Source organism: Heptranchias perlo, chromosome 23 (assembly GCF_035084215.1).
Source record: "Heptranchias perlo isolate sHepPer1 chromosome 23, sHepPer1.hap1, whole genome shotgun sequence".
Classification (NCBI taxonomy): domain Eukaryota; kingdom Metazoa; phylum Chordata; class Chondrichthyes; order Hexanchiformes; family Hexanchidae; genus Heptranchias; species Heptranchias perlo.
The window spans coordinates 2,699,351-2,723,138 of NC_090347.1; the positions used below are offsets into that span (position 1 = coordinate 2,699,351).

General features: G+C 45.4%; 1 protein-coding gene across 1 annotated transcript in view; it reads right to left on the bottom strand.

Moving 5' to 3' along the window:
* Positions 1-23,788, bottom strand: part of LOC137341349 (ran GTPase-activating protein 1-like) — a 469,769-nt gene that overhangs the window by 85,174 nt on the left and 360,807 nt on the right. Inside the window, exons 7-8 of the mRNA XM_068004471.1 lie at positions 20,537-20,650; positions 4,176-4,275 (exon numbers count right to left, since the gene is read on the bottom strand). Of these exons, the coding sequence (XP_067860572.1) occupies positions 4,176-4,275; positions 20,537-20,650 (214 nt within the window). The remainder of the gene's footprint in view (positions 1-4,175; positions 4,276-20,536; positions 20,651-23,788) is intronic.

Sequence of the window (23,788 nt, forward strand, 5' to 3'; positions counted from 1 at the left end):
ATTGGGGGTTCACAGTCGAGCCTGACCCTGTCCATTGAGGGTTCACAGTCGAGCCTGACCCTGTCCATTGGGGGTTCAGGTCGAGCCTGACCCTGTCCTCACCCGACACATGTGCAGCACAGGATCAGTAGATAAAGATCAGGAACGGGAATCCTGGGTGAATTTTTCAACAGTTAACGTCTGTGTGCACACGTGTAATTCACAGTGTGTATTAGCTCCAGTCACTTGGTAACACTATCACCTCTGAATCAGGAACGTGGCTTGAAGCCCTTAATCTAGTGGAACCCGTCCACGTAGGGAGGGAGTGCTGCCATGCCAGAGGTGCTGTCTATTTGAATGCGATGTTAAATTGAGACCCATCTGTTCAGGTGGACTTAACACTATCTGAAGAAAAACAGAGAGTTCTCCTGGAGCCTTGGCCAATACTTCTCCCTCAATCAACACCACCAAAAATTGTTTAACTGGTTATTCACCTCACTTCTTGTTTGTGGAAGCTTGCTGTGCACACATTGGCTGCCACATTTGCCTGCATAACAACAGTGACGACATTTCAAGAAGTGATTCACGTTTCTGCGAGGTGTGAACAGAGCCCTTTGGAGGCAAACCTTTCTTCCGGTCTTTTCCCTTGAATAGCACCTGACCCCGCTGTACGTTTCTGGCTGCTCCTGTTTTTACTTAGGATTTGCAGTGGTCTTAATTCTCACTTCACCTAAGGATGCCTCCGTGCTGACTCTTGCCTCAGTGATGCTACAGAATTTGCTTCCATCAGTTGGACTCCTGATCGCTGACTGACGAGGCAGCTCCCTCAGTCATGTGGCGAACGGGTAATGCGTCCTGGTGTAATAATCAGGTACCCGCCCAGCTTGCACCTTGTCTGTGGACAAGCATTGCACAGATTGATAGTCGAGTCAGTGTAAACATTGACAGCCAGTTGCGGTACAGGTATTTTACGAAACAGATAAAAAGTTAGCTTGTCAGTGTTAGCCCAAGGGTTCATTATTTTGATTGACAGGCAGCATGAATTCCGGCAGAGGTGGCAATTTAAGAGAACTAAACGGCATTTAACTACAGATACACACAACAATCAGATGGGACGTAGCTTTCTCCCACTAATATTTCTGGCGCAGATATTGGCCACGCTCGGTACCCCCAGGGCCACGCTCGGAGCCTCCGGGCCACGCTCGGTACCCCAGGGCCACTCTCGGTACCCCCGGGCCACTCTCGGTACCCCCGGGCCACTCTCGGTACCCCCAGGGCCACGCTCGGTACCCCCGGGCCACTCTCGGAGCCTCCGGGCCACGCTCGGTACCCCCGGGCCACGCTCGGTACCCCCAGGGCCACGCTCGGTACCCCCAGGGCTACTCTCGGAGCCTCCGGGCCACGCTCGGTACCCCATGGCCACGCTCGGTACCCCCGGGGCCACGCTCGGTACCCCCAGGGCCACGCTTGGTACCCCAGGGCCACGCTCGGTACCCCCGGGACCACACACGGAGCCTCCGGGCCACGCTCGGTAACCCCCAGGGCCACGCTCGGTACCCCCGGGGCCACGCACGGAGCCTCCGGGCCACGCTCGGTAACCCCCAGGGCCACGCTCGGTACCCCCGGGGCCACGCACGGAGCCTCCGGGCCACGCTCGGTAACCCCCAGGGCCACGCTCGGTACCCCCCGGGCCACGCTCGGTACCCCCAGGGCCACGCTCGGTACCCCCCGGGCCACGCTCGGTACCCCCAGGGCCACGCTCGGTACCCCCCGGGCCACGCTCGGTACCCCAGGGCCACTCTCGGAGCCTCCGGGCCACGCTCGGTACCCCCGGGGCCACGCTCGGTACCCCAGGGCCACTCTCGGAGCCTCCGGGCCACGCTCGGTACCCCCAGGGCCACTCTCGGAGCCTCCGGGCCACGCTCGGTACCCCCGGGGCCACGCTCGGTACCCCCGGGGCCACGCTCAGTACCCCCAGGGCCACGCTCAGTACCCCAGGGCCACGCACGGAGCCTCTGGGCCACTCTCGGAGCCTCCGGGCCACGCTCGGTACCCCCGGGCCACGCTCGGTACCCCCGGGCCACGCATGGAGCCTCCGGGCCATGCTCGGTACCCCCAGGGCCACGCTCAGTACCCCCAGGGCCACGCTCGGTACCCCAGGGCCACGCTCGGTACCCCAGGGCCACGCTCGGTACCCCCAGGGCCACGCTCGGTATCCCCAGGGCCACACATGGTACTCCCCAGGGCCATGCTCGGTATCCCCAAGGCCACACTCACTACCTCCAGGGCCACCACCCTGGTCCTTACTGACCTATATTTAGCCTTGATTTTAAAATTCTCATGCTTGTGTTCAAATCCCTCCATGACCTCCCCACTCCCTATCTCTGCAACTTCCTCCAGCCCTACAAACCTCTGAGATCTCTGCACACCTCCAATTATGACTTTTTGTGCAAACCTGATTTCCTTCGCTCCATCATTGTTGGCCGTGCCTTCAGCTGCCTAGACACCACATTCTGGAATTCCCTCCCTAAACTTCTCCACTTCTCTCTCTTCCTTTAAGACCCTCCTTAAAACCCACCTCTTTGACCGAGCTTTTGGTCACCCCTGTTAATATCTCCTTCTTGAGCTTGGAGTCCAGTTTTGTCTGATAATGCTTCTGTGAAGCGCCTTGGGACATTTTGCTACATTAAAAGAGCCATATAATTGCAAGTGTTGCTGTTGCTAACTGTTCTTTCTCATCTGCAGTTATCTTGTGAAGCTCCTCCTCAGTTTGCAAATATACCATTAATTAAACGATCGTGGCGGGGGGGAACCTCATCCACTAGATGTCAATAACACATCCACCTTCATTTTTATTTCATTGATCAGTTGTCCAGTTTGGACACCTCAGATACGTCTGGTGTCTTGGTGTAATGTCAACTGTCCATAACACACATGACTGTGTCCAAAATGGGGCTGAAGGAACAAGCAACAGTTCATTAACGAGAACATTTCTGAATTTCAGTCACCCACTTCTAACATTCTTCAAATAATTATTTCTGCAACATTTTATTTAACCTTTAATCAACCCAATAAAAGACGAAACACTCAAATGTTTTTCCTACAATTTGACATTCCTGGAGATGTCATAACTCCTTTAATAGAAAGACTTCACACAATTGTAAAGCCATGAACAGCACTGGGGATATCTAGATGCCCATTGGGATTACACTCAGAGTGCTAATTTATTTAACTCGTGACCTTTCGCTTTCCCAAAAGCTGAATTTCACTGTCTGTCAGTGAGATGGTTTTTGAATTCACTTGTTTGCATGTGAAAGACTGTTATCTCTTGTCCTCACACAGATGCCACTGTGGGTATGTTTTACTTTGCAAAAACACAGCCAGTAAAAACAGTGCAACAGAAAAGGGTTCCGAGCTATTGACTGGGCGGACAGCAGGCTTCATTTTGGACCTTCCTGAATTAACCTTCGACTGGTAGAAAATGCAACTTGAATTTGAAGCAGAGGAAATGAATAATAAATAAAAAGGAAAGGTGTGTTAGAAAGTTACAATCCCCACTCGCTCTAGTACTGGGCAAGTGGAATTCTCAAACCTCAAGTGAAGAACTGAAAAGATCATAGGATATATCGTGAACCAGTCATTAACTTTAGCAAAACTGGGCTTTATACTTGGGTCTATTTTTTCCTCTAAAGTTAGTGAACAGCAGAAAATGTACCTGCTTATCATTTAATATCATGTTAGAGGATTGGGTGGGGCAGTGGGTTAGAGCATTCCTATCGTTATAGAGATTCCTATATTTACTAGAAACACCATTCCCAGTGGGAAATGGCAAGGAATTCCTGAGATCACCTGGCCGAAAGAATTTTCAGCAGCTTTAGAAACTGTGAAAAGGGGGTCTAAAAGTGTCAGAGAAACCATACCCTGCAGGCTGCTCAGTGAATACACATTAGTACATGCTCGAGACTCGCACACATTCATTCTTTAGTTACACTGCAGTTTTTGTTTCAATGCAATAAAAAGGCTGCATTGCATTGATACATAAACTGCGGTACAATTGGATAATTTTGTCGGGGGTGGCGTTATTGGGTTATTTTTAAACTGATCAGCAGGGTGCTTCCGATCAGCCGGTGGTACGGGTACATTGTCCCAAGTGCGCTAAAAGAATGCAATGCCAAACAGTCAAAGTAAGTGCTCACCATTCAAGTCTACTTTCTGCAGGTGTTCCTTGGAAGCTAGGGATTTGGCCACTTCATTCGCTGCTTCCTTCTTTATTTCCCCATAGGAAAGATTCAGCTCCTATTCAAGACACATAAAACTCACTTTACTACACGGGAGAGAGAATAATACACTTTCTTGAGCAGCTCGTTAATGACTTTCAAATTATTGATAGCATTCCAATTACTTTATGATTGTCGATTATAACCAGATTGCAGTATTAGCAGCTTTACTTCTTAAACTGTGGCATTCTGTTTCAAGGTGGTAACATGTTTTGCAAAAGACCGCCTCAGTCCGATTATGGCATCATACTCCTCATTACTGAAAACTCATGTCCCTTCAGTGATAATGTCCAGAACTTTCTCCACCTACCTAAAACACACCCATTGCCACTATTTGCATGGCGGTGAGTGTCAGAGAGATGACAGGCAGTGCCAACTTGGCTCGGTGGGTGGCACTCTTGCCTCCAAGTCCGAAGGTCGTGGGTTCAAGCCTCACTACAGAGACTTCAGCACATGACAAAGGCTGACACTCCAGGGCAGTACTGAGGGTGTGCTGCACTGTCGAAGGTGCCGCCTTTTGGATGAGACATTAAGCTGAGGCATTGTCTGCCTGTTCAGTTGGATGTAAAAGATCTCTCCGCGCTATTGTAAGAGTAGAGGAGTTCTTCTGGCGTCCTGACCAATATTCCTTCCTCGACCAACACCACTAACCTAGATTAACTGGTCATTTATCTCATTGATGTTTGTGGGGTTTTATTGTGCACACATCGGCAGCTTTGTTTTCCTACAAAACAGCAGTGACTACACTTCAAAAGTAATTAATCGTTTGTGAAGTGTTTTGGGACATTCTGAGGATGTGAAATGTGCTGTACAGACGCAAGGTCTTTCTTCTTTCAGGTACACTGTTTGCAAGTAAAAGCGTGGATGCTCCTGCTGCTAGATGAATGCAATGGGCCAGCCGCAGGGAGATACCTTCAAAGGATGAACAATAAAAGGGTTGTCGACTGACTGCACCCAAATGCACTTCAGGCCACATGGTCCTGACTTTGATTCGGTTGTTTATTTTGCAAAGCTCCGTGGGTCAATTCAACCGTCACGCAATTGGTGACGTGTAATGCCCAGCACAGAGTTCCGTTACTGATTCTTATCCAGGCCCCTTCCTTAATTTCACTGAGTTCTGATCTACTTTAGTTATTTGCCTGACCAGATCGAACTTTTTTTTGAAGCAACTGACCCAATGTTGTTTTCTTTTTGCTTCCTCCTCGGATTAGATTAACCCTTCCTTCTACACACATTCTTTGTCCTGTTGACAAGAGTCTTTTTTCCATATACATACACCCACACTCATCCACAGCACAACAGATTAGAGAGGGTCTAAATATCACGCAATCGTCGATAGGACGCGGGAAATACTCCGTGAGTTCACTGTTGATTAATTTGTTATATGCTATATAAGCGATACCGCTCATGCCCCACAACATTCTATTTGTCTTATAAAAAAGCCATCACTTTGGAATATTTATTCTAATTAAAACAGTTAATACTGCTATGTATTCCCACAGATGGGTAGCAGTACACAATGGTGCTAAATAAGACCTCCAGAACCAGTGTTGTCACACTTGGAGTATTGTGCACAGCTCAGTGGGAGGCACTAAAAAGTGAAATTCTACGGGTACAATGCAGACACGTCCCCTCAAAGAAAAAGGGTGGCACTGCCAAATTTAGAGCCCCCTGGTTGTCAAGTAGTATACGGGGCAAGATAAAGCAGCAAAAGAAAGCTTATGACTGTCACAGAAAACTAAATACTGCAGAAAGCCTAGAGGAGTATAGAAAGTACAAGGATGGCGTAAAAAAGGAAATAAGGGAAGCAAAGAGAGGGCATGAAAAAATATTAGCTAGTAAGATTAAAGAAAACCCAAAGATGTTTTATCAGTACATTAAGAACAAGAGGATAGCTAAGGAAAAGGTGGGACCTATCAGGGATGATAAGAGTAACTTGTGTGTAGAAGCAGAGGATGTGGGTAGGGTTTTAAATGAATATTTTGTCTCTGTATTCACAAAGGAAGGGGATGATCCGGACATAGTAGTTAAAGGGGAGAGGTGTGAAATATTGGTTAAGGTAAACATAACGAGAGAGGAACTACTAGAGGGACTGGAATCCTTGAAAGTTGATAAGTCACCAGGGCCGGATGGATTGTTTCCTAGGCTATTGAAGGAAGCCAGGGAGGAAATAGCGGATGCTCTGAGGATCATTTTCCAATCCTCACTAGATACAGGGGAGGTACCGGAGGACTGGAAGACTGCAAATGTAGTACCATTGTTTAAAAAGGGTACGAGGGAAAGGCCGAACAATTATAGGCCGGTCAGTCTTACCTCGGTGGTGGGCAAACTATTAGTTTATCCTATCTCTCAGTATTGATTCTATCACTTGGAAAGGCATGGTTTAATCAGGGATAGTCAGCATGGATTTGTTCAGGGAAAGTCATGCCTTACAAATCTGATTGAATTCTTTGAGGAAGTGACGAGGAGGATTGATGAGGGTAGTGCAGTGGATGTTGTCTACATGGATTTTAGTTAGGCATTTGACAAGGTCCCACATGGCATACTGGTCAGAAAGGTAAAAGCCCATGGAATACAGGGAAATGTGGCAAATTGGATCCAAAATTGGCTTAGTAACAGGAAACAAAGGGTAGAAGTCGATGGATGTCTTTGCGAATGGAAATCCGTTTCCAGTGGTGTGCCACAGGGCTCTGTGTTGGGTCCCTTGCTGTTTGTGGAATATATTAATGATTTGGACTTGAATGTAGGGGGCATGATTGGCAAATTTGCAGACGACACAAAAATTGTCCGTGTAGTTGATAGTGAAGAGGATAGCTGTAGGCTCCAAGAAGATATCAATGGGTTGGTGGAGTGGGCGGAAAAGTGGCAAATGGAGTTCAACCCGGAGAAGTGCGAGGTAATGCACTTAGAGAGGGCAAACAGTAAAAGGGAATACGCAGTAAACGGGAATATATTGAGAGGGGTAGAGGAAGTGAGAGACCTTGGAGTGCATGTGCATAGGTCCCTGAAGGTGGCAGTACAGGTAGATAAGGTTATGAAGAAGGCATACGGAATGCTCTCCGTTATTAGCTGAGGTATAGAATACAAAAGCAGGGATGTAATGATGGAACTGTATAAAACGCTGGTAAGGCCACAGCTGGAGTATTGTGCGCAGTTCTGGTCACCACATTACAGGAGGGACGTAATTGCTCTGGAGAGGGGAGAGGGTGCAGAAAAGATTTACAAGAATGTTGCCAGGGCTTGAAAATTGCAGCTACGAGGAGAGATTGGATTGGCTGGGGTTGTTTTCCTTGGAGCAGAGGAGGCTGAGGGGTGACTTGATTGAGGTGTACAAAATTATGAGGGGCCCAGATAGAGTAGACAGGAAGTACCTGTTTCCCCTAGCGGAGAGTTCAAGAACTAGAGGACATGGATTTAAGCTGATTTGCGGAAGGATTAGAGGGGACATGAGGAAAAACTTTTTTACCCAGAGGGTGGTGGGTGTATGGAATTCGCTGCCCGAATTGGTGGTAGAGGCAGGGACCCTCAACTCTTTTAAAAAGTACCTGGACCTGCACCTAAAGTGCTGTAAGCTGCAGGGCTACGGACCGGGTGCTGGAAGGTGGGATTAGAATGGGCACCTGGTTGTTCTTCGAGCCGGCGCGGACACGATGGGCTGAACGGCCCCCTTCTGTGCTGTATCTTTTCTATGGTTCTATGGTTCTGGTCTCACACTTGGAGTATTGTGCACAGATCTGATCTCACACTCTGAGTACTTAGCACAGTTCTGGACTCACACTTGGAAAACTGGGCACAGTTCTGGTCTCCATATTACAAAAAGGATATAGAAGGACTGGAGTAAGTGCAAAAAAGATTCACAAGGGTGATTCACAAGCAGAGCTGAGAGGTTATAACTATCAGGAAAGGTTGAGCAGGCTGGGGCTCTGTTCTCTAGAAAAAAGGCTGAGGGTGACCTGATAGAGGTCTTTAAGATAATGAAAGGGTTTGATAGGGTAGACGTAGAGAAAATGTTTTCACTTGTGGGGGAGACCAAAACTAGGGGCCATAAATATAAGATAGTTATCATTTTGGAATATTTATTCCAGTTAAAACACAGTTAATACTGCTACGCATTCCCACAGATGGGGAGCAGTACACAACGGTGCTAAGATAGTCACAAATAAATCCAATAGGGAATTCAGGAGAAACTTCTTTACCCAGAGAGTGGTGAGAATGTGGAACTCACTCCCACAAGGAGTGGTTGAGGCGAATAGAACAGATACATTTAAGGGGAAGCTGGATAAACACATGAGGGAGAAAGGAATAGAAGGATCTGCTGATAGGGTTAAATGAAGTAGAGAGGGAGGAGGCTCGTGAGGAGCATAAACACCAGCATGGGTGTTGGGCCGAATGGCCTGTTTCTATGCTGTACATTCTATGTCACACATTACAAGTTTCATTTCATAGGAGATGCAGGTATTCTATGGAAACTGCCTTTTTTTTCAGTGACTATGAGTTAAGTGTGTTGGAAGAAAGATTGAATTGTAACACCGCCATTAAGAGTATTATCTGTAAATTACTCGCTGGGAAATTCAGCAGAGGCAGTGGTGAGGTAGAGCTGGCTGTCGTCAGCATACATGTGGAACCTGACATTGTGCTTTCACCGAGAGGCAGCATGTAGATGAGAAGTAGGTGGGGAGGCCAAGGGACTCTAAGGGACTCCGGGGGGGGTGGTGAGGGGAGTCCAGAAGTAATGGTGCTGGGGCAGGAAGCTATAGTGTTCAAACTGGGGCCTGCAAGGGATTCTCAGGATGTCAGTTTTGTCCTTCTAGTGCCAGGCATACCATGTTCTACGACGACTGTCTTTTGAGAATTTCATATTGTATTTTTTCCTGTAGTTGTTGGCTTACTAGCACCTTATTTCAGTTGCTGTATATTAGTAAAAAAAACATTTTCTGCAATTATAGCATTGCTTTCTTTTGGGTAGCTGACACTGTCTTTCAGAAGTCGAGGGTCCTATCAATATTTGAAAGGGGGTGGGGGGGGGAGCACAGGAGTGCGTCAATATTTGCAGGGAGTCTACTGCCCCCGCACAGAAAATATTGCTAACCATTGCTTTAAGGGTTAAAGCAAGATGGAATGTTTGCCAAGTGCTACGTTGGTCATTATTTACGAAGCTTGGCTTATTACAGCCGCGTGACAACCTGGAACCAGTGCATTGTTAATATTCTGGGATCACATTCTGATAGCTGGACTTACTAAAAGTAATTATAGAGCTACAAAATGAATTTGAGAAGTTGCAATGTGTCCTTACGCCTCTTTAATGTAGGACAAACAGCTTGCTGCCTTGTAATTAGATTTTACTGTGTTAACGTCTGCACAGTATGCCTTCAAGTCCTAGATATAACAGCCAACTGCTTGGTTGTTCTTGTAATCTATGCCACTATATTTTTACACCATTCTCCTCAGCAGCAACTAAGGCCAAGCCCTAAGTGCCATTTATGAAGATGTCTACGTCAACAATGTTATACACAGGGAAAGTAATTTAATATCAGGGCAACATTAAAATGCCAGGAGCAATAATGGAAGCTACAAAATGTTCTTAATATTTTTTTTAAAAGGCACTGAGTGTTTGGACACACAGGAACAGTACATTTCATGTCTTTTTAAACATGGGAGTGAGGACAGGCCTTTCAACCCACAATCAGGGATTACCTGTGAGCAAATGGGTCAATCACGTCTTTAACATGACAAGGCTTTAAAATATTTGGATGACTACACCTGGTTTAGATCCAGTGTAAAGACTTGCATTAATAGATTATGTTTAGTTTCCCAGCAGATAGTTTTATGGTGGGACAGCTAAGTGCAGGGGAAGGGATCCTATTTGAGTGCCAGGTTTCCACAGTTGGTATCACTCTGAGCCCAATTGTGGGTTTCAACCCCATTCATAAACTTGAACACATAATGTAGGTTGATGCTCGAGTGCAATACCAAGGGAGTGCTGCATTGTCAGTGGTACTGTTCTTCTGCTGAGACGTGAAATCGAGGTCCTATCTGCACATCTGGCCAAGGTAAAAGATCCCATGGCGCCATTCAAAGAAGACCAGGGAATTCACCTGGTGTCCTGGCCAACATTCCTCCCTCAACCAACCACCACCAAATACAGATTAACTGGTCATTTGTCTCGATGATTGTGGAATCTTGCTGGGGACAAAACAGCTACAGGTTTGCCTACAAAACAGTAATCACTGCACTGCAAAGGAATTCACTGTATGTGAAGTGCCTTGAGATGTTTGAGGGATTTGATAAGGTGCTATATAAATGCAAGTCTTTCTTTCTACCTGAGTTTAAGAAGTCTAAAGTTCAGCCCTTCTACTCCTACAACTGTAGTTCTAGACTGCAAGACCCATCCAGAAATCTGTTCATCAAAATCTAACACCATTCTGAGAGTGTGTGCTCTCTTTAAGGTGCTACCTCTTCCAGAAGGGAGCTGTTGGCTTTCCTAATGCTGTAAGGTCATCTTTCTGGCAACTAACAGCCTGAAAGATCAACAACAACAAGTTATATCGAGTTACATCGAAACTACAGCACAGAAACAGGCCGTTCGGCCCAACTGGTCTATGTCAGCGTTTATGCGCCACATGAGCCTCCTCCCTCCCTACTTCATCCACCCCTATCAGGATATCCTTCTATTCCTTTCTCCCTCATGTGTTTATCTAGCTTCTCCTTAAATGGATCTATGTTATTTGCCTCAACTACTCCTTGTGGTAGTGAGTTCCACATTCTCACCACTCTCTGGGTAAAGAAGTTTCTCCTGAATTCCCTATTGGATTTATTAGTAACTATTTTATATTTATGACCCCTAGTTTTGGTCTCCCCAACAGGTGGAAACATTTTCTCCATGTCTACCCTATCAAACCCTTTCATAATCTTAAAGACTTCTATCAGGTCACCCTCAGCCTTCTCTTTTATAGAGAAAAGAGCCTCAGCCTGTACAGCTTTTCCTGATAAGTATATCCTCTCAGTTCTGGTATCATCCTTGTGAATCTTTTTTGCACCCTCTCCAATGCCTCTATATCTTTTTTATAATATGGAGACAGAACTGTGTACAGTACTCTAAGTGTGGTCTAACCAAGGTTCTACACAAGTTTAACATAACTTCTTTGCTTTTCAATTCTATCCCTCTAGAAATGAAGCCTAGTGCTTGATTTGCCTTTTTTGTGGTCTTGCATTTATATAGTGCCTTCAACATAGTAAAACATCCCAAGGTGCTTCACAGCAGTGATTATCAGACAAAGTGTGACACCAAGCCAGGTAAGGACATATTAGGACAGGTGACCAAAAGCTTAGTCAAAGAGGCAGGTTTTAAGGAACGTTGTGAAGGAGGAGAGAGAGAGGCGGAGAGGCGAAGAGATTTAGGGAGGGAATTCCACAGCTTATGGCCTAGACAGCTGAAAGCACGACTGCCAATGATGGAGTGATTAAAGTTGGGGATATGCAAGGGGCCAGAATTGGTGCAGCGTAGCGATCTCAGAGGGTTGGAGGTTACAGAGATGGGGAGCTCAATTTATGCCTTTAGGACAGCTAAACTGAGACGGGCCACCTAATAAGATCTAAATAGATATGCCAATATACATTGTTAGTAGGGAAGTCAATACACTGATCATCCCACTATACAAGTATCTTCTGCTACTCCCATAGTGACTTTTGCCTCTCCACACCTTCAGCAGAAAGTGTCCTTTGGATTCCCCCCAATCCATTTGAGATGTAGAGAGGTGTAATAATGTGCAATAGAAGTTAAGAATTTGTACTAGTTGATTTGCTGTGGCACTGCACACAGGGATCCGAGACCAAGTTCAGTCTTCGGGTGAAGTGGGGTTAGTGGACGTGCAGATGTAACTCCATTTTGAAGTTATACATTCTGTCCTTATTTTGATATTTCCATTATAAAGTCCGATGTCCACATTTATTATGGAAACTGCCTGTATAAACCTTCCTTCCAGGCCTGCTCACCCCACCCACTACTGCCCTCTCAGACTCTGCCACAGTGAGCCCCACAAACAGCAAATTAATGAATAACCAGATTATCTGGGGTTTTTTTTTGGTTGTGTTGATTGAGGGAGTATTGCTGGCCACGATGTAAGGAGAACTCCCCAGCTCTTCTTTGTGAGATCTTATACGTCCACCTCAGCTGGCAGATGGGGCCTCAGTTTATCATCTCATACAAAAGACGGCATCTCTGACAATGCAGCACTCTCTCGGTACTGCAGTGCTCAATCCAAAGTGGGGCTTGAACTCACAACCTCTGACTCAGAGGTGAGCGTGCTACCACTGGGCCAAGTTGGCCCAATTATGGACAGTTTTGTTGTGCACCATGCACACTAGGAACTGGGCTGAGGCTGTCCAAATGCATTTCATGTGGAAGCCTTAAAGCCAGAGATGTTGATGTGAACCTCGGTCCCAGAGTTGAAAGCACAGCCAACCAGTGCCCAACAGTGTCGTAAAAACTTTCATTTACAAACATTATATTGGAGTTGGTTGTTGAGAAGTTACACAACCTTAAAACTAGAGCTAGGCCTTTCAGGAGTGAAATGAAGAAGCACTTTTTCATGCAAAGCATAGTGGAAATCTGGAACTCTCCTCCCCAAAAGGCTGTGAGATTCTGGGGATCGAATGAAATGTTCAAGGCTGAGATCAATGGATTTTTGTTGGGTAAAGGTATCAAGGCATATGGAGAAAAGGCAGGAAAATGGAGTTGATGCACAGATTAGCCATGATCTAATTGAATGGTGGGACAGGCTCGAGGGGCTGAATGGCCTCCTCCTGTTCCTATGTTGCGTGAAAATGTTTACAAGGAGCACAATAATGACCCAAACAAATTTAATTTGATGTTTGTGGACTGTGCCCAGACAGCACCATCTGCCCTTAATTTGTGTATGCGCAGGGCACCATAGAGGGGATTAGCAGTGCAGTGACTCAACACTGATGTTTAAACAGTTATTCTGCTCGAGGTACAACCAGCGGGTCCAAAATTGTTATTTCTGTCACTATTAACTCCAAAGGCAACATCTGTGAGATTTATTCTCGGCCACGAATCCTGAATTGATGAGTATTTCAAGTGTGGATTAGCCAGTCAGCTCAGCCAACCAGCAAAAGCCTGCCAAAGTCCATCAGGAGGGTTCAGCACTTTGTTTTGATTCCTGCACATTAGTGCTGGCAACTGAAACACATCCAGGGCAATTAGCCAGAACAGTGGGTAGTGGGCTAGAGTTTGCTTCAGGTTTCCAAAAATAACGCTCCCCTCAGTGCGAGCCCTAATCAGTCCAAAACCTTCATTCCTGGTTCTTCTTAACAAGGAGATTTGAACAAACAGTCTGGGGGTAGTCCCTGCACCCGACTGCAAATTGCAAAACCATTCTCTTAAAACTGCAAGAGCTTGCATACACCTGTCTTCACCTAACCCCTTTCTCATGGCCGTAAGGTGATCACTAACTCTCTTGGCCAGTTGTTAATCTTTCAGTATTTCATTTCACAGTCTTATCCACAACCCTTCACATTCTGTATTTTCTCTTTGTTCATTTTCCCCCCTTTTTCCCCTGAAGGTTGACGCCTTGCTGGGGTTTGGTTCCAATGGCGTGAGTTGTGCTCTGGTAACTGCCAAAATGGACGTTATTCGTGTGTTAGCCTCAACAAGTGTCGTCAGGTTATTAGACCATGGTCGGCGGGGGGGGGGGGGGCGGTGGGGGAAAGAGAAGGCCCAGTCCCCTTCTCACTGATGTCCCCACACATGCATTTCCAGCAGGCATTGCTGGATAATGATTAGCGGGAAGGCTAGCCAGTTTCCCTCTCCCTATCGGGAGCAGGTCGGGAACAGTCACAGCTCCTCTAACACTGCCCATCTGAAATCGGGTAACTCAGCATGGACTGAGGGCTGAACCTGAGGCCTTCACACTCGCCAAGTCTCAACTACTCACTGAGCCATTGGGGAAGCTTGGAATCCTTCACACTCTGACATACAGATTCTCCTTTTACCTGACGATGACCTTCTTTAGCACAGTCACAGGTAATCAAGAAGTAAACCTGGGCTAAAAAGGACAGGTTGCATAGACTAGGTTTGTATTCCCTTGAGTATGGAAGATTATGGGGTGATTTAATTGAGATGTTCAAGTTGATTAAAGGATTTGATAGGGTCGATAGAAAGAAACTATTTCCCCTGGTGGGGGTGTCCAGGACCTTAAAATTAGAGCTAGGCTCTTCAGGGGTGATGTCAGGAAGCACTTCTTCACACAAAGGGTGGTGGAAATCTGGAACTCTCTCTCCCAAAAAGCTGATGAGGCTGGGGGTCAATTGAAAATTTAAAAACTGAGATTGTTAGGTTTTTGTTAGGTAAGGGTTACGGAACCAAGGTGGGTAGATGGATTTAAGATACAGATCAGCCATGATCTAATTGAATGGTGGAACAGACTCGAGGGGCTGAATGGCCCACTCCTGTTCCTATGTCCCTAAGTAAACCACTGGTCTTCAAATTACCAGGGCCTGAACCTGCAGAAAACCCTCTCTTCCAATCCCTGATGCACTGCTGGGTTAAACTAAAGCTTTATAGTGGGTTCAGCAGGTAACTGGCTGGATCAACCTTGGTGTTAACCAAGGAAATATTCAAGCCGGGAAGTGACACCTTAGGCACAATTTATCCATCTACAAAAGCTGACAGTTTCATCATGGAGTATTTTCTAGGAAATCTGGGCATGCAGCTCCCCGGGTCAGAAATCACCACATTGGCCCAATACACACAATTCCAGAAAACAATGCCAGTGACCCCAACACTCTTTTAGGGATAGGGTACCTGACCTGAGCTGAATACAGTAAACGGATTCAGGTCGCCATAAGCTCGGTCCAAGATCAATAAGTGTGTGTGGGAACCCTGGGTCATTCTGTGGTCAGAAATGGCGTGTTCCCAAGGTATGTCAAAAAGGAAAATAGATTTAGGGATGGCAAAGCAAACTCTTCTGAATTATAGAATTTATACATCAAGCAAGCAGACCACTTGACAATGAGAGTGAGAGGGTGTGCCAGGAATAATGACCAAGGAGATTCCTTGTGCATATTTTGGCAGAATTACGTAGGTCATTAATCAGGAAGATTAACTGACCTCTTGAAAAATGCCATCCATTTACAGATCAATGGGGGGGGGGTGGGGCAATGAAATACACCAAACCCAAACAGCTAAACACATTGCATGGGGCATTTACCAGTGTGCATTATCCAGAACATCAGCGATAAATAGGAAACAACAAACCCAGGAAGCTCCAGGTGGCTTCTCCACAGAATTAGAATCGGGCTTCAAAGCCACAGATCCCAGAGCTGCCTCCAGTTCCAGGGAGTTCCCTTCCGCACATTCAAGGAACTCAATTCCAGAGCTGCCTCCAGTTCCAGGGAGTTCCCTTCCGCACATTCAAGGAACTCAATTCTCCTGTTCTTCTACCTGCTTCTATTTCTCAGATCATCGGCTCTATAATTTCCCTCCCTGCATATCCCTACACCAGCCCCACTACAGTCCTGTGTCAGATGCGCAATCCTCGGTCTCACAGTGCAAGCAAATCTCCTTTAGAGAACCCATTGCCGCCATCAGGCTATCACATGTGTATTCATTTTTTGGGAGGACTCCTCCTTTCTCATCTGCTTTTGGGGCCCAAGATGCCTCTGCACCAGAGGATTTATCTGTGAGCCACTGTTGTGTAGCTCCTGGCACTTGGCTCCTGATGGTATTGGCAAAGGTTGGGCACAGGCTGCCTACAGAATGTGCATGGGCCAGAAAGGCCAGGGGTATCGTCGAGGAAAAAAACATACTCCCTTGTCCAAATACCACTCACTTCAGAGGGCTCCGCCACAGAACTCTTATTGGATTTCTAAGTTTTACTCATAGAAGATGTTATTTTATCCTTCATCCTGACAAGATGACCAACAGCAACTCGCATTTGTATTCCAACTTTAACATAGTAAGACATCACAAGGCAATTAACACTTTGGGATCAGACATAAACCAGGGAAGGAAGGGAATTAACGGAGGTGAGTGAAGCTTGCTCAATGAGATAAGCTTTAAGGAGGCTTTTGAAGGAGGGGAGGGATAAAGTAAGGCAGAAAGGTTTAGGAAGAGAGTTTTGGAGGAGTTTAGTGAGAGAGTTTCAAAGCGTGGGAGCGAAATGGCTGAAGGGTCTGCTAATGATGGTAGAGGAAAGGGAGGAGGGAACACACAGTAGAACAGAGTGTGAACAGGGACATAGGGCTGGAGGAAGTACAGAGGAGCAAATCTATGAAGAAATATGTAGATGAGAATAAGGGCTTTGAAGTCAATGCCCTAAATGGTAGGGAATCAATGTAGGTTGGTGAAGATATAAATGATGGGAAAGTGGGATTTTGTCTGGGATAGGATGCAGGTGACAAAGTTTATGTAGGTTGGAGTTTGGGAGACTGGCAAAGAGGGCGAGCTTAAAGGTGACAAAGGCAGGAACAATGGTTTCAGTGGTGAGGAGGTGAGTTAGGGATAAAGACGGGAAATATTTCAACGGTGGATGTTAACGGTCTTGTTGGTGAACTGGAAGTGGGGTTTGAAGCTAATCTCAGGGCCAAGCAGGGCACTGAGACTGTGCATTGACTGAGTTTGAGCAGGCACTCAGGAAGGGGATGGGGCTTGGCAATGTTGAGCTACAGAAAACACTTGTCATCCACGACTTGTCGAACAGGCAATTGGACTATACAGTGACAGTCGTGGAGAAGTAAAAATGATTATCCATACAGATGAAGGTAATCCCTTGCTTACAAATAATTTCGCTAATGGGCAATATATCAATGAGGGTTAGGAGGGGGTCAAAGATGGGATGAGCGTACAGGCATGGGAGGAGAAAACTGCAAAGGAATGGAACCAGCTATGTGAGAGTAACACCACAAAGGCGGCACACGGAGGAGGATGGTGCGGTCAACCCATGTCAAATGAGGCACAAAGGTTGATGAGGACAACTGTACCATAGTCACAGTTCTAGAATGTTGTGATTTTGACCAGAGGAGCCTCAGTACTGTGGGTGGGAGGGAAGCTAGATTGAAGGGATTCAAACAGGGAGTGGGCGGAGAGGAGAAGGAGTGAAGGAAGGAAGTGAAGGAAGGAGTGAAGGAAGGAGAAGGAAGAAGTGAAGGAAGGAGTGAAGGAAAATGTGAAGGAAGAAGTGAAGGAAGGAGTGAAGGAAAATGTGAAGGAAAAAGTGAAGGAAAAAGTGAAGGAAAAAGTGAAGGAAAAAGTGAAGGAAAAAGTGGAGGAAGGAGTGGAGGAAGGAGTGGAGGAAGAAGTGGAGGAAGAAGTGGAGGAAGAAGTGGAGGAAGAAGTGGAGGAAGAAGTGTCCTAGTTAAGCATCCCCTTGGAATGAGTGATCATAACATGGTTACATTCTATATCCAATTAGAGGGTGAGAAGGTTGGTTCTCAAATAAGCGTACTGAGCTTGAATAAAGGAGACTATGATGGTATGAGAGCGGAATTGATCAAAGTGGACTGGGAAAATAGATTAAAGGGTAAGACGGTACATGAGCAGTGGTGTTCATTTAAGGAGTTATTTTACAACTTTCAAAAAATATATATTCCACTGAGGAAAAAGGGGTGTAAAAGAAATGACAGCTATCCGTGGCTAAGTAAAGAAATTAAGGATAGTATCCAACTAAAAACAAGGACATATAAGGTAGCCAAACTTAGTGGGAGGATAGAAGATTGGGAAGTCTTCAAAAGACAGGAAAAAGTAACTAAAGGATTGATTAAGAAAGGGAAGATAGATTATGAAAATAAATTAGCAAAAAATATAAAAACAGATAGCAAGAGATTCTATAGTTATATAAAAAGAAAAAGGGTGGCTAAGGCAAACGTAGGTCCCTTAGAGGATGAGACCGGGAAATTAATGGTGGGAAACATGGAGATGGCAAAAATGCTGAACAAATATTTTGTTTCAGTCTTTATGGTAGAGGACACTAAGAACATCCCAACACTGGACAAACAGGGGGCTCTAGGGGGGGGGGAGGAGCTAAATACGATTAAAATCACTAAGGAATTGGTACTTAGTAAATTAATGGGACTCAAGGCGGATAAATCCCCTGGACCTGATGGCTTACATCCGAGGGTCTTGAGGGAAGTGGCAGTGGGGATTGTGGATGCTTTGGTAATAATTTTCCAAAATTCTCTGGACTCAGCAAAGGTCCCGGCAGATTGGAAAACTGCTAATGTAACACCCTTATTTAAAAAGGGTAGTAGGCAGAAGGCTGGAAATTATAGACCAGTTAGCCTAACATCTGTGGTGGGTAAAATTTTGGAGTCTATTATTAAGGAGACAGTAGCGGAACATTTGGATAAACAAAATTTAATAGGACAAAGTCAGCATGGCTTTACGAAGGGGAAGTCATGTCTGACAAATTTGCTTGAGTTCTTTGAGGACATAACGAACAGGGTGGATAAAGGGGAACCAGTGGACGTAGTGTATTTAGACTTCCAGAAGGCATTCGACAAGGTGCCACATAAAAGATTATTGCTCAAGATAAAGAATCGCTGGATTGGGGGTAATATTCTGGCATGGGTGGAGGATTGGTTATCTAATAGGAAGCAGAGAGTTGGGATAAATGGTTCATTCTCGGACTGGCAACCAGTAGCCAGTGGTGTTCCGCAGGGGTCGGTGCTGGGTCCCCAACTCTTTACAATCTATATTAACGATTTGGAGGAGGGGACCGAGTGTAACATATCAAAGTTTGCAGATGATACAAAGATGGGAGGGAAAGTAGAGAGTGAGGAGGACATAATAAACCTACAAGGGGATATAGACAGGCTGGGTGAGTGGGCGGAGATTTGGCAGATGCAATACAATATTGGAAAATGTGAGGTTATGCACTTTGGCAGGAAAAATCAGAGTGCAAGTTATTATCTTGATGGCAAGAGACTGGAAAGTACTGCAGTACAAAGGGATCTGGGGGTCCTAGTGCAAGAAAATCAAAAAGTTAGTATGCAGGTGCAGCAGGTGATCAAGAAGGCCAACGGCTTTTATTGCTAGGGGATAGAATATAAAAACAGGGAGGTATTGGTGAGACCGCACCTGGAATACTGCATACAGTTTTGGTGTCCATACTTAAGAAAAGACATATTTGCTCTCGAGGCAGTACAAAGAAGGTTCACTCGGTTAATCCTGGGGATGAGGGGGTGGACATATGAGGAGAGGTTGAGTGGATTGGGACTCTACTTATTGGAGTTCAGAAGAATGAGAGGCGATCTTATTGAAACATATAAGATTGTGAAGGGGCTTGATCGGGTGGATGCGGTGAGGATGTTCCCAAGGATGGGTGAAACTAGAACTAGGGGGCATAATCTTAGAATAAGGGGCTGCTCCTTCAAAACTGAGATGAGGGGAAACTTTTTCACTCAGAGGGTGGTAGGTCTGTGGAATTTGCTGCCCCAGGAAGCTGTGGAAGCTACATCATTGAATAAATTTAAAACAGAAATAGACAGTTTCCTAGAAGTAAAGGGAATTAGGGGTTATGGGGAGCGGGAAGGAAATTGGACATGAATTTAGATTTGAGGTTAGGATCAGATCAGCCATGATCTTATTAAATGGCGGAGCAGGCTCGAAGGGCCGATTGGCCTACTCCTGCTCCTATTTCTTATGTTCTTATGTTCTTAAGTGGAGGAAGAAGTGAAGGGAGGAGTGAAGGAAGAAGTGAAGGAAGGAGTGAAGAAAGGAGTGAAAGAAGGAGTGAAAGAAGAAAGAAGACGTGAAGGAATAAGTGAAGGAAGAAGTGGAGGAAGAAGTGAAGGAAGGAGTGAAGGAAGGAGTGAAAGAAGAAGTGAAGGAAGGAGTGAAGGAAGGAGTGAAAGAAGAAGTGAAAGAAGAAGTGAAGGAAGGAGTGAAGGAAGGAGTGAAAGAAGAAGTGAAAGAAGAAGTGAAGGAAGGAGTGAAGGAAGGAGTGAAGGAAGGAGTGAAGGAAGGAAAGAATTGTGACAATTCTGAAAAAATGGCAAGTCTACAGAATCTATGAGGCATGCAAGCCTTTCATAGTGAGGCTTTTTGTTCTTTTATTTATATAAAAAAAAGTTTCACAATGACATGTTGGATCCAAAGTAAAATTAATTTGAATGGTCTCAAATCATTTCATCTTTTTAAATAAAAAAAAGTGATAGAGAAAGGACTTCTCTCCTCTTTAAACTCTAATCTTCCACCCGTGCATATGGACCAGGGATGGGGGAGATGTGTTGTGCATTGAATCATGGTCAATTCATTAGCTTACTTTCAGCTTGCTCAGTCCGTTCTGCAGAGACTTTGCTATGGCACAAGCTCCTGTTGACCGAACCAAACAATCTCCAAAGTTCACGACCTCCAGGTTCTGCAGACTTTCCAGTGCCTTAAATAGAGAGGGGAAAACAACCAGTGTGAGCAAACAGATTGTAACAGCAGAGCCCTCAGCTTGAACCCAGCCTGTATGGGATGAACACTGCTTCCCAGGATGCCTAATAACTGCTCTAAGCAGAATTACTTTGGGTCCGTTTCACCTCAGTCTCCAATGAACAGGAATTTGTAGCAAAAAGAAAACTGTAAATTCAGCACAAACACTAATTCTGCAATTTCCAAGATGACGGAACAGGCACTACAAAAAAGAACGAACTTTCATTTATACAGCACCTTTCACAACCTCAGGACGTCCCAAAGTGCTTTACAACCAATGAAGTACTTTTGAAGTGCAGTCACTGTTGTAATGTAGGAAACACAGCAGCCAATTTGCACACAGCAAGATCCCACAAACGGCAATGTGATAATGACCAGATAATCTGTTTTAGTGATGTTGGTTGAGAGATAAATATTGGCCATAACTCTGGGGAGAACTCCCTGCTCTTCTTTAAAATAGTGGCCATGGGATCATTTATGTCCACCTGAGAGGGCAGACGGGGCCTCGGTTTAACGTCTCATCCGAAAGACGGCCCCTCCAACAATGCAGCACTCCCTCAGTACTGGCACTGGGAGTGTCGGCCTGGATTATGGTAAATCTCTGGAGTGGGGTTTGAACCCACGACCTTCTGACTCAGAAGCGAGAGTGCTACCCACTGAGCCACAGCTGACACCTTCAGTGCACCCCGCCTTGGGTTTTTCATACTGTTTAAGATCATTTGACAGATGTGATAGAGCTACAATTTATTTTGCGCATTCTGTTTTCAGTTAAATAGAGGTTTCTAAAATTCCTAAAGATTCTGAGAGGGTTAACGGTGAGAGATTGTTTCTACTGGTTGGTGAATCGGTAACAAGGGGCCACAGACTGAGGATCCTCACTAGAAGAATGAAGGGGGAAATTGGAGGAAATTTTTCACACAGAAAATTATTAGGACAGGGAGAGCCTTTCCAGGAGTGACCATTAAGGCAGAGACTATAACATTGTGTAAAAGGAGAATTGGAAAAGTATTTGAAAAGGGGCAATACAAAAGACAGGGAAATGGGATTGGAGTGGATAGTTTTAGTTATATAGAATTATATGGAATTTGCAGCACAAAAACTGGCCATTTGGCCCAACTGGTCTATGCCGGTGTTTATGCTCCACATGAACCTCCTCCCTCCCTACTTCATCTCACCCCATCAACATATCCTTCTATTCCTTTCTCCCTCATGTGTTTATCTAGCTTCCCCTTAAATGCATCTATGCTATTCGCCTCAATCATTCCATGTGGGAGCGAGTTCCACATTCTCACCACTCTCTGGGTAAAGGAGTTTCTCCTGAATTCCTTATTGGATTTACTAGTGACTATCTTATATTGATGGCCCCTAGTTTTGGATTTCCCAACAAGTGGAAATATCTTCTCTACATCTAGTTAACACGAGTAGGATGGGCTGAATGGCCTCTTTAAGTGCATGGTTGCTATGAAACTGTTAACTTTGGGTTGGATTTGCAGCTACACTAGTTTCTCTTCCTTCGTTCTTTTACTGTGAACGTCCCACAAATTGCGAAAAAGGGGAAAGATCACACTGATGTACGCTTGTCCAATCTGAGTGCTGAAATAGTTTTCTATCAGTGACACTGGAGCAACACTTCATCACTTCATTACATCCAGCTCCTGCTACACACAATGACAGTGCTGGGTGCTACAAGTGAGAAAATATTTCAATTCCCAGCACTGCCATCATTCACTCTGCAGTGCGCGATAACACCAAAATAGAATTTATGCATTACTTCCCCGCAGTGGGCTGTCCACTAACGTATTACAGCATAGGGTGTGCTCTGCTGAAATCTTTTCTTCATTGAAAATTCTAGTCAACGTGTAGAAAGCAAATATCTCAAAAAACATAGCGGTGAGTGAAAAAAGATGTGGAGCAGAGATCAGGCTCGCTGATTGTCCAGTCACTCTGGCGAGTGGAAGCAAATCTAGCCAAGGAGAAAAGCAGTCAATAATGTCAAACCCATCAGCAGAATCAGAAGAGAGGCCATTGGGGAAAGAACAAGGCACCCATCGCTGCCTTAGAAAAATAAGCAAAAGCACGTTGACTGGGGTTGACTATGGTACTAAAGCTTGGACTAATAATCCAGAGAACAGGAGTTCACATCCCACTGTGGCAGTGCTGAATTTGAAATCAATTTTAAAAATCTGGAAATAAAAAGCTGGTATCAGTAAAAGTGACTGTGAAGCTGTCGGATTATAAAAACCCAATTGGTTCACTAATGTCCTCTAGGGAAGGAAACCTGCCGTCCTTACCCAGTCTGGGTCTATATGTGACTCCAGTCCCACACCAACATGGTTAACTCTTAACTGCCCTCTGAAGTGGCCTAGCAACCCCTCAGTTGCATCAAGCCACTAACAACAGTTAAATGCCCTGTGGGTGGCGGAGAGGGCCCAGGGGCTATGTGGCCGGGTCCTGCTCCGACTTCTTGTGTTCTTTAGATTTGTGGTTGGGATCAGATCAGCCATGATCTTATTGAATGGCGGAGCAGGCTCGAGGGGCCGATTGGCCTACTCCTGCTCCAATTTCTTATGTTCTTATGTTCTTAAGAAGAAGGCCAACCACCACCTTCAACAGGGCAACAAGGGATGAGCTATAAATGCCGGCCTTGCCAGCAACGCCCTCATCCTGAGAATGAATTTTTAAAAAGGCACTCTTTATGGAAGTGAACAGAGAAAAGAAAATGAACAAGACCCTAGATTAGACTGAACAATACAACTGAGGAACAGGGCTTCAGTTAAATAATTATGTAGAAGCAATATCATCCAAGAGACAGTGGGATTGAGTTCCCAGGTAACAACCATTAGGTCCTTTAATAGAGAAATTGTTAGCACAAAGTGAGTAATCAACAGATGAGATTGCTGTTCCTCCAGCAATTACACAATAGTTTAGTGAATCAATTGTAGCAGAGCTGTGATTATAATGTTGTATCGTTTAACAAGCCAGAAATGAGGCTCTGGGTACTCAGAAGGATGAAACTGGCCATTAGTCCACACGTCAGCAGAAATCTGGAAACTATGGGTCAGTAACCCGAGTGAAAGGCTCATTTCAAAAACACTGA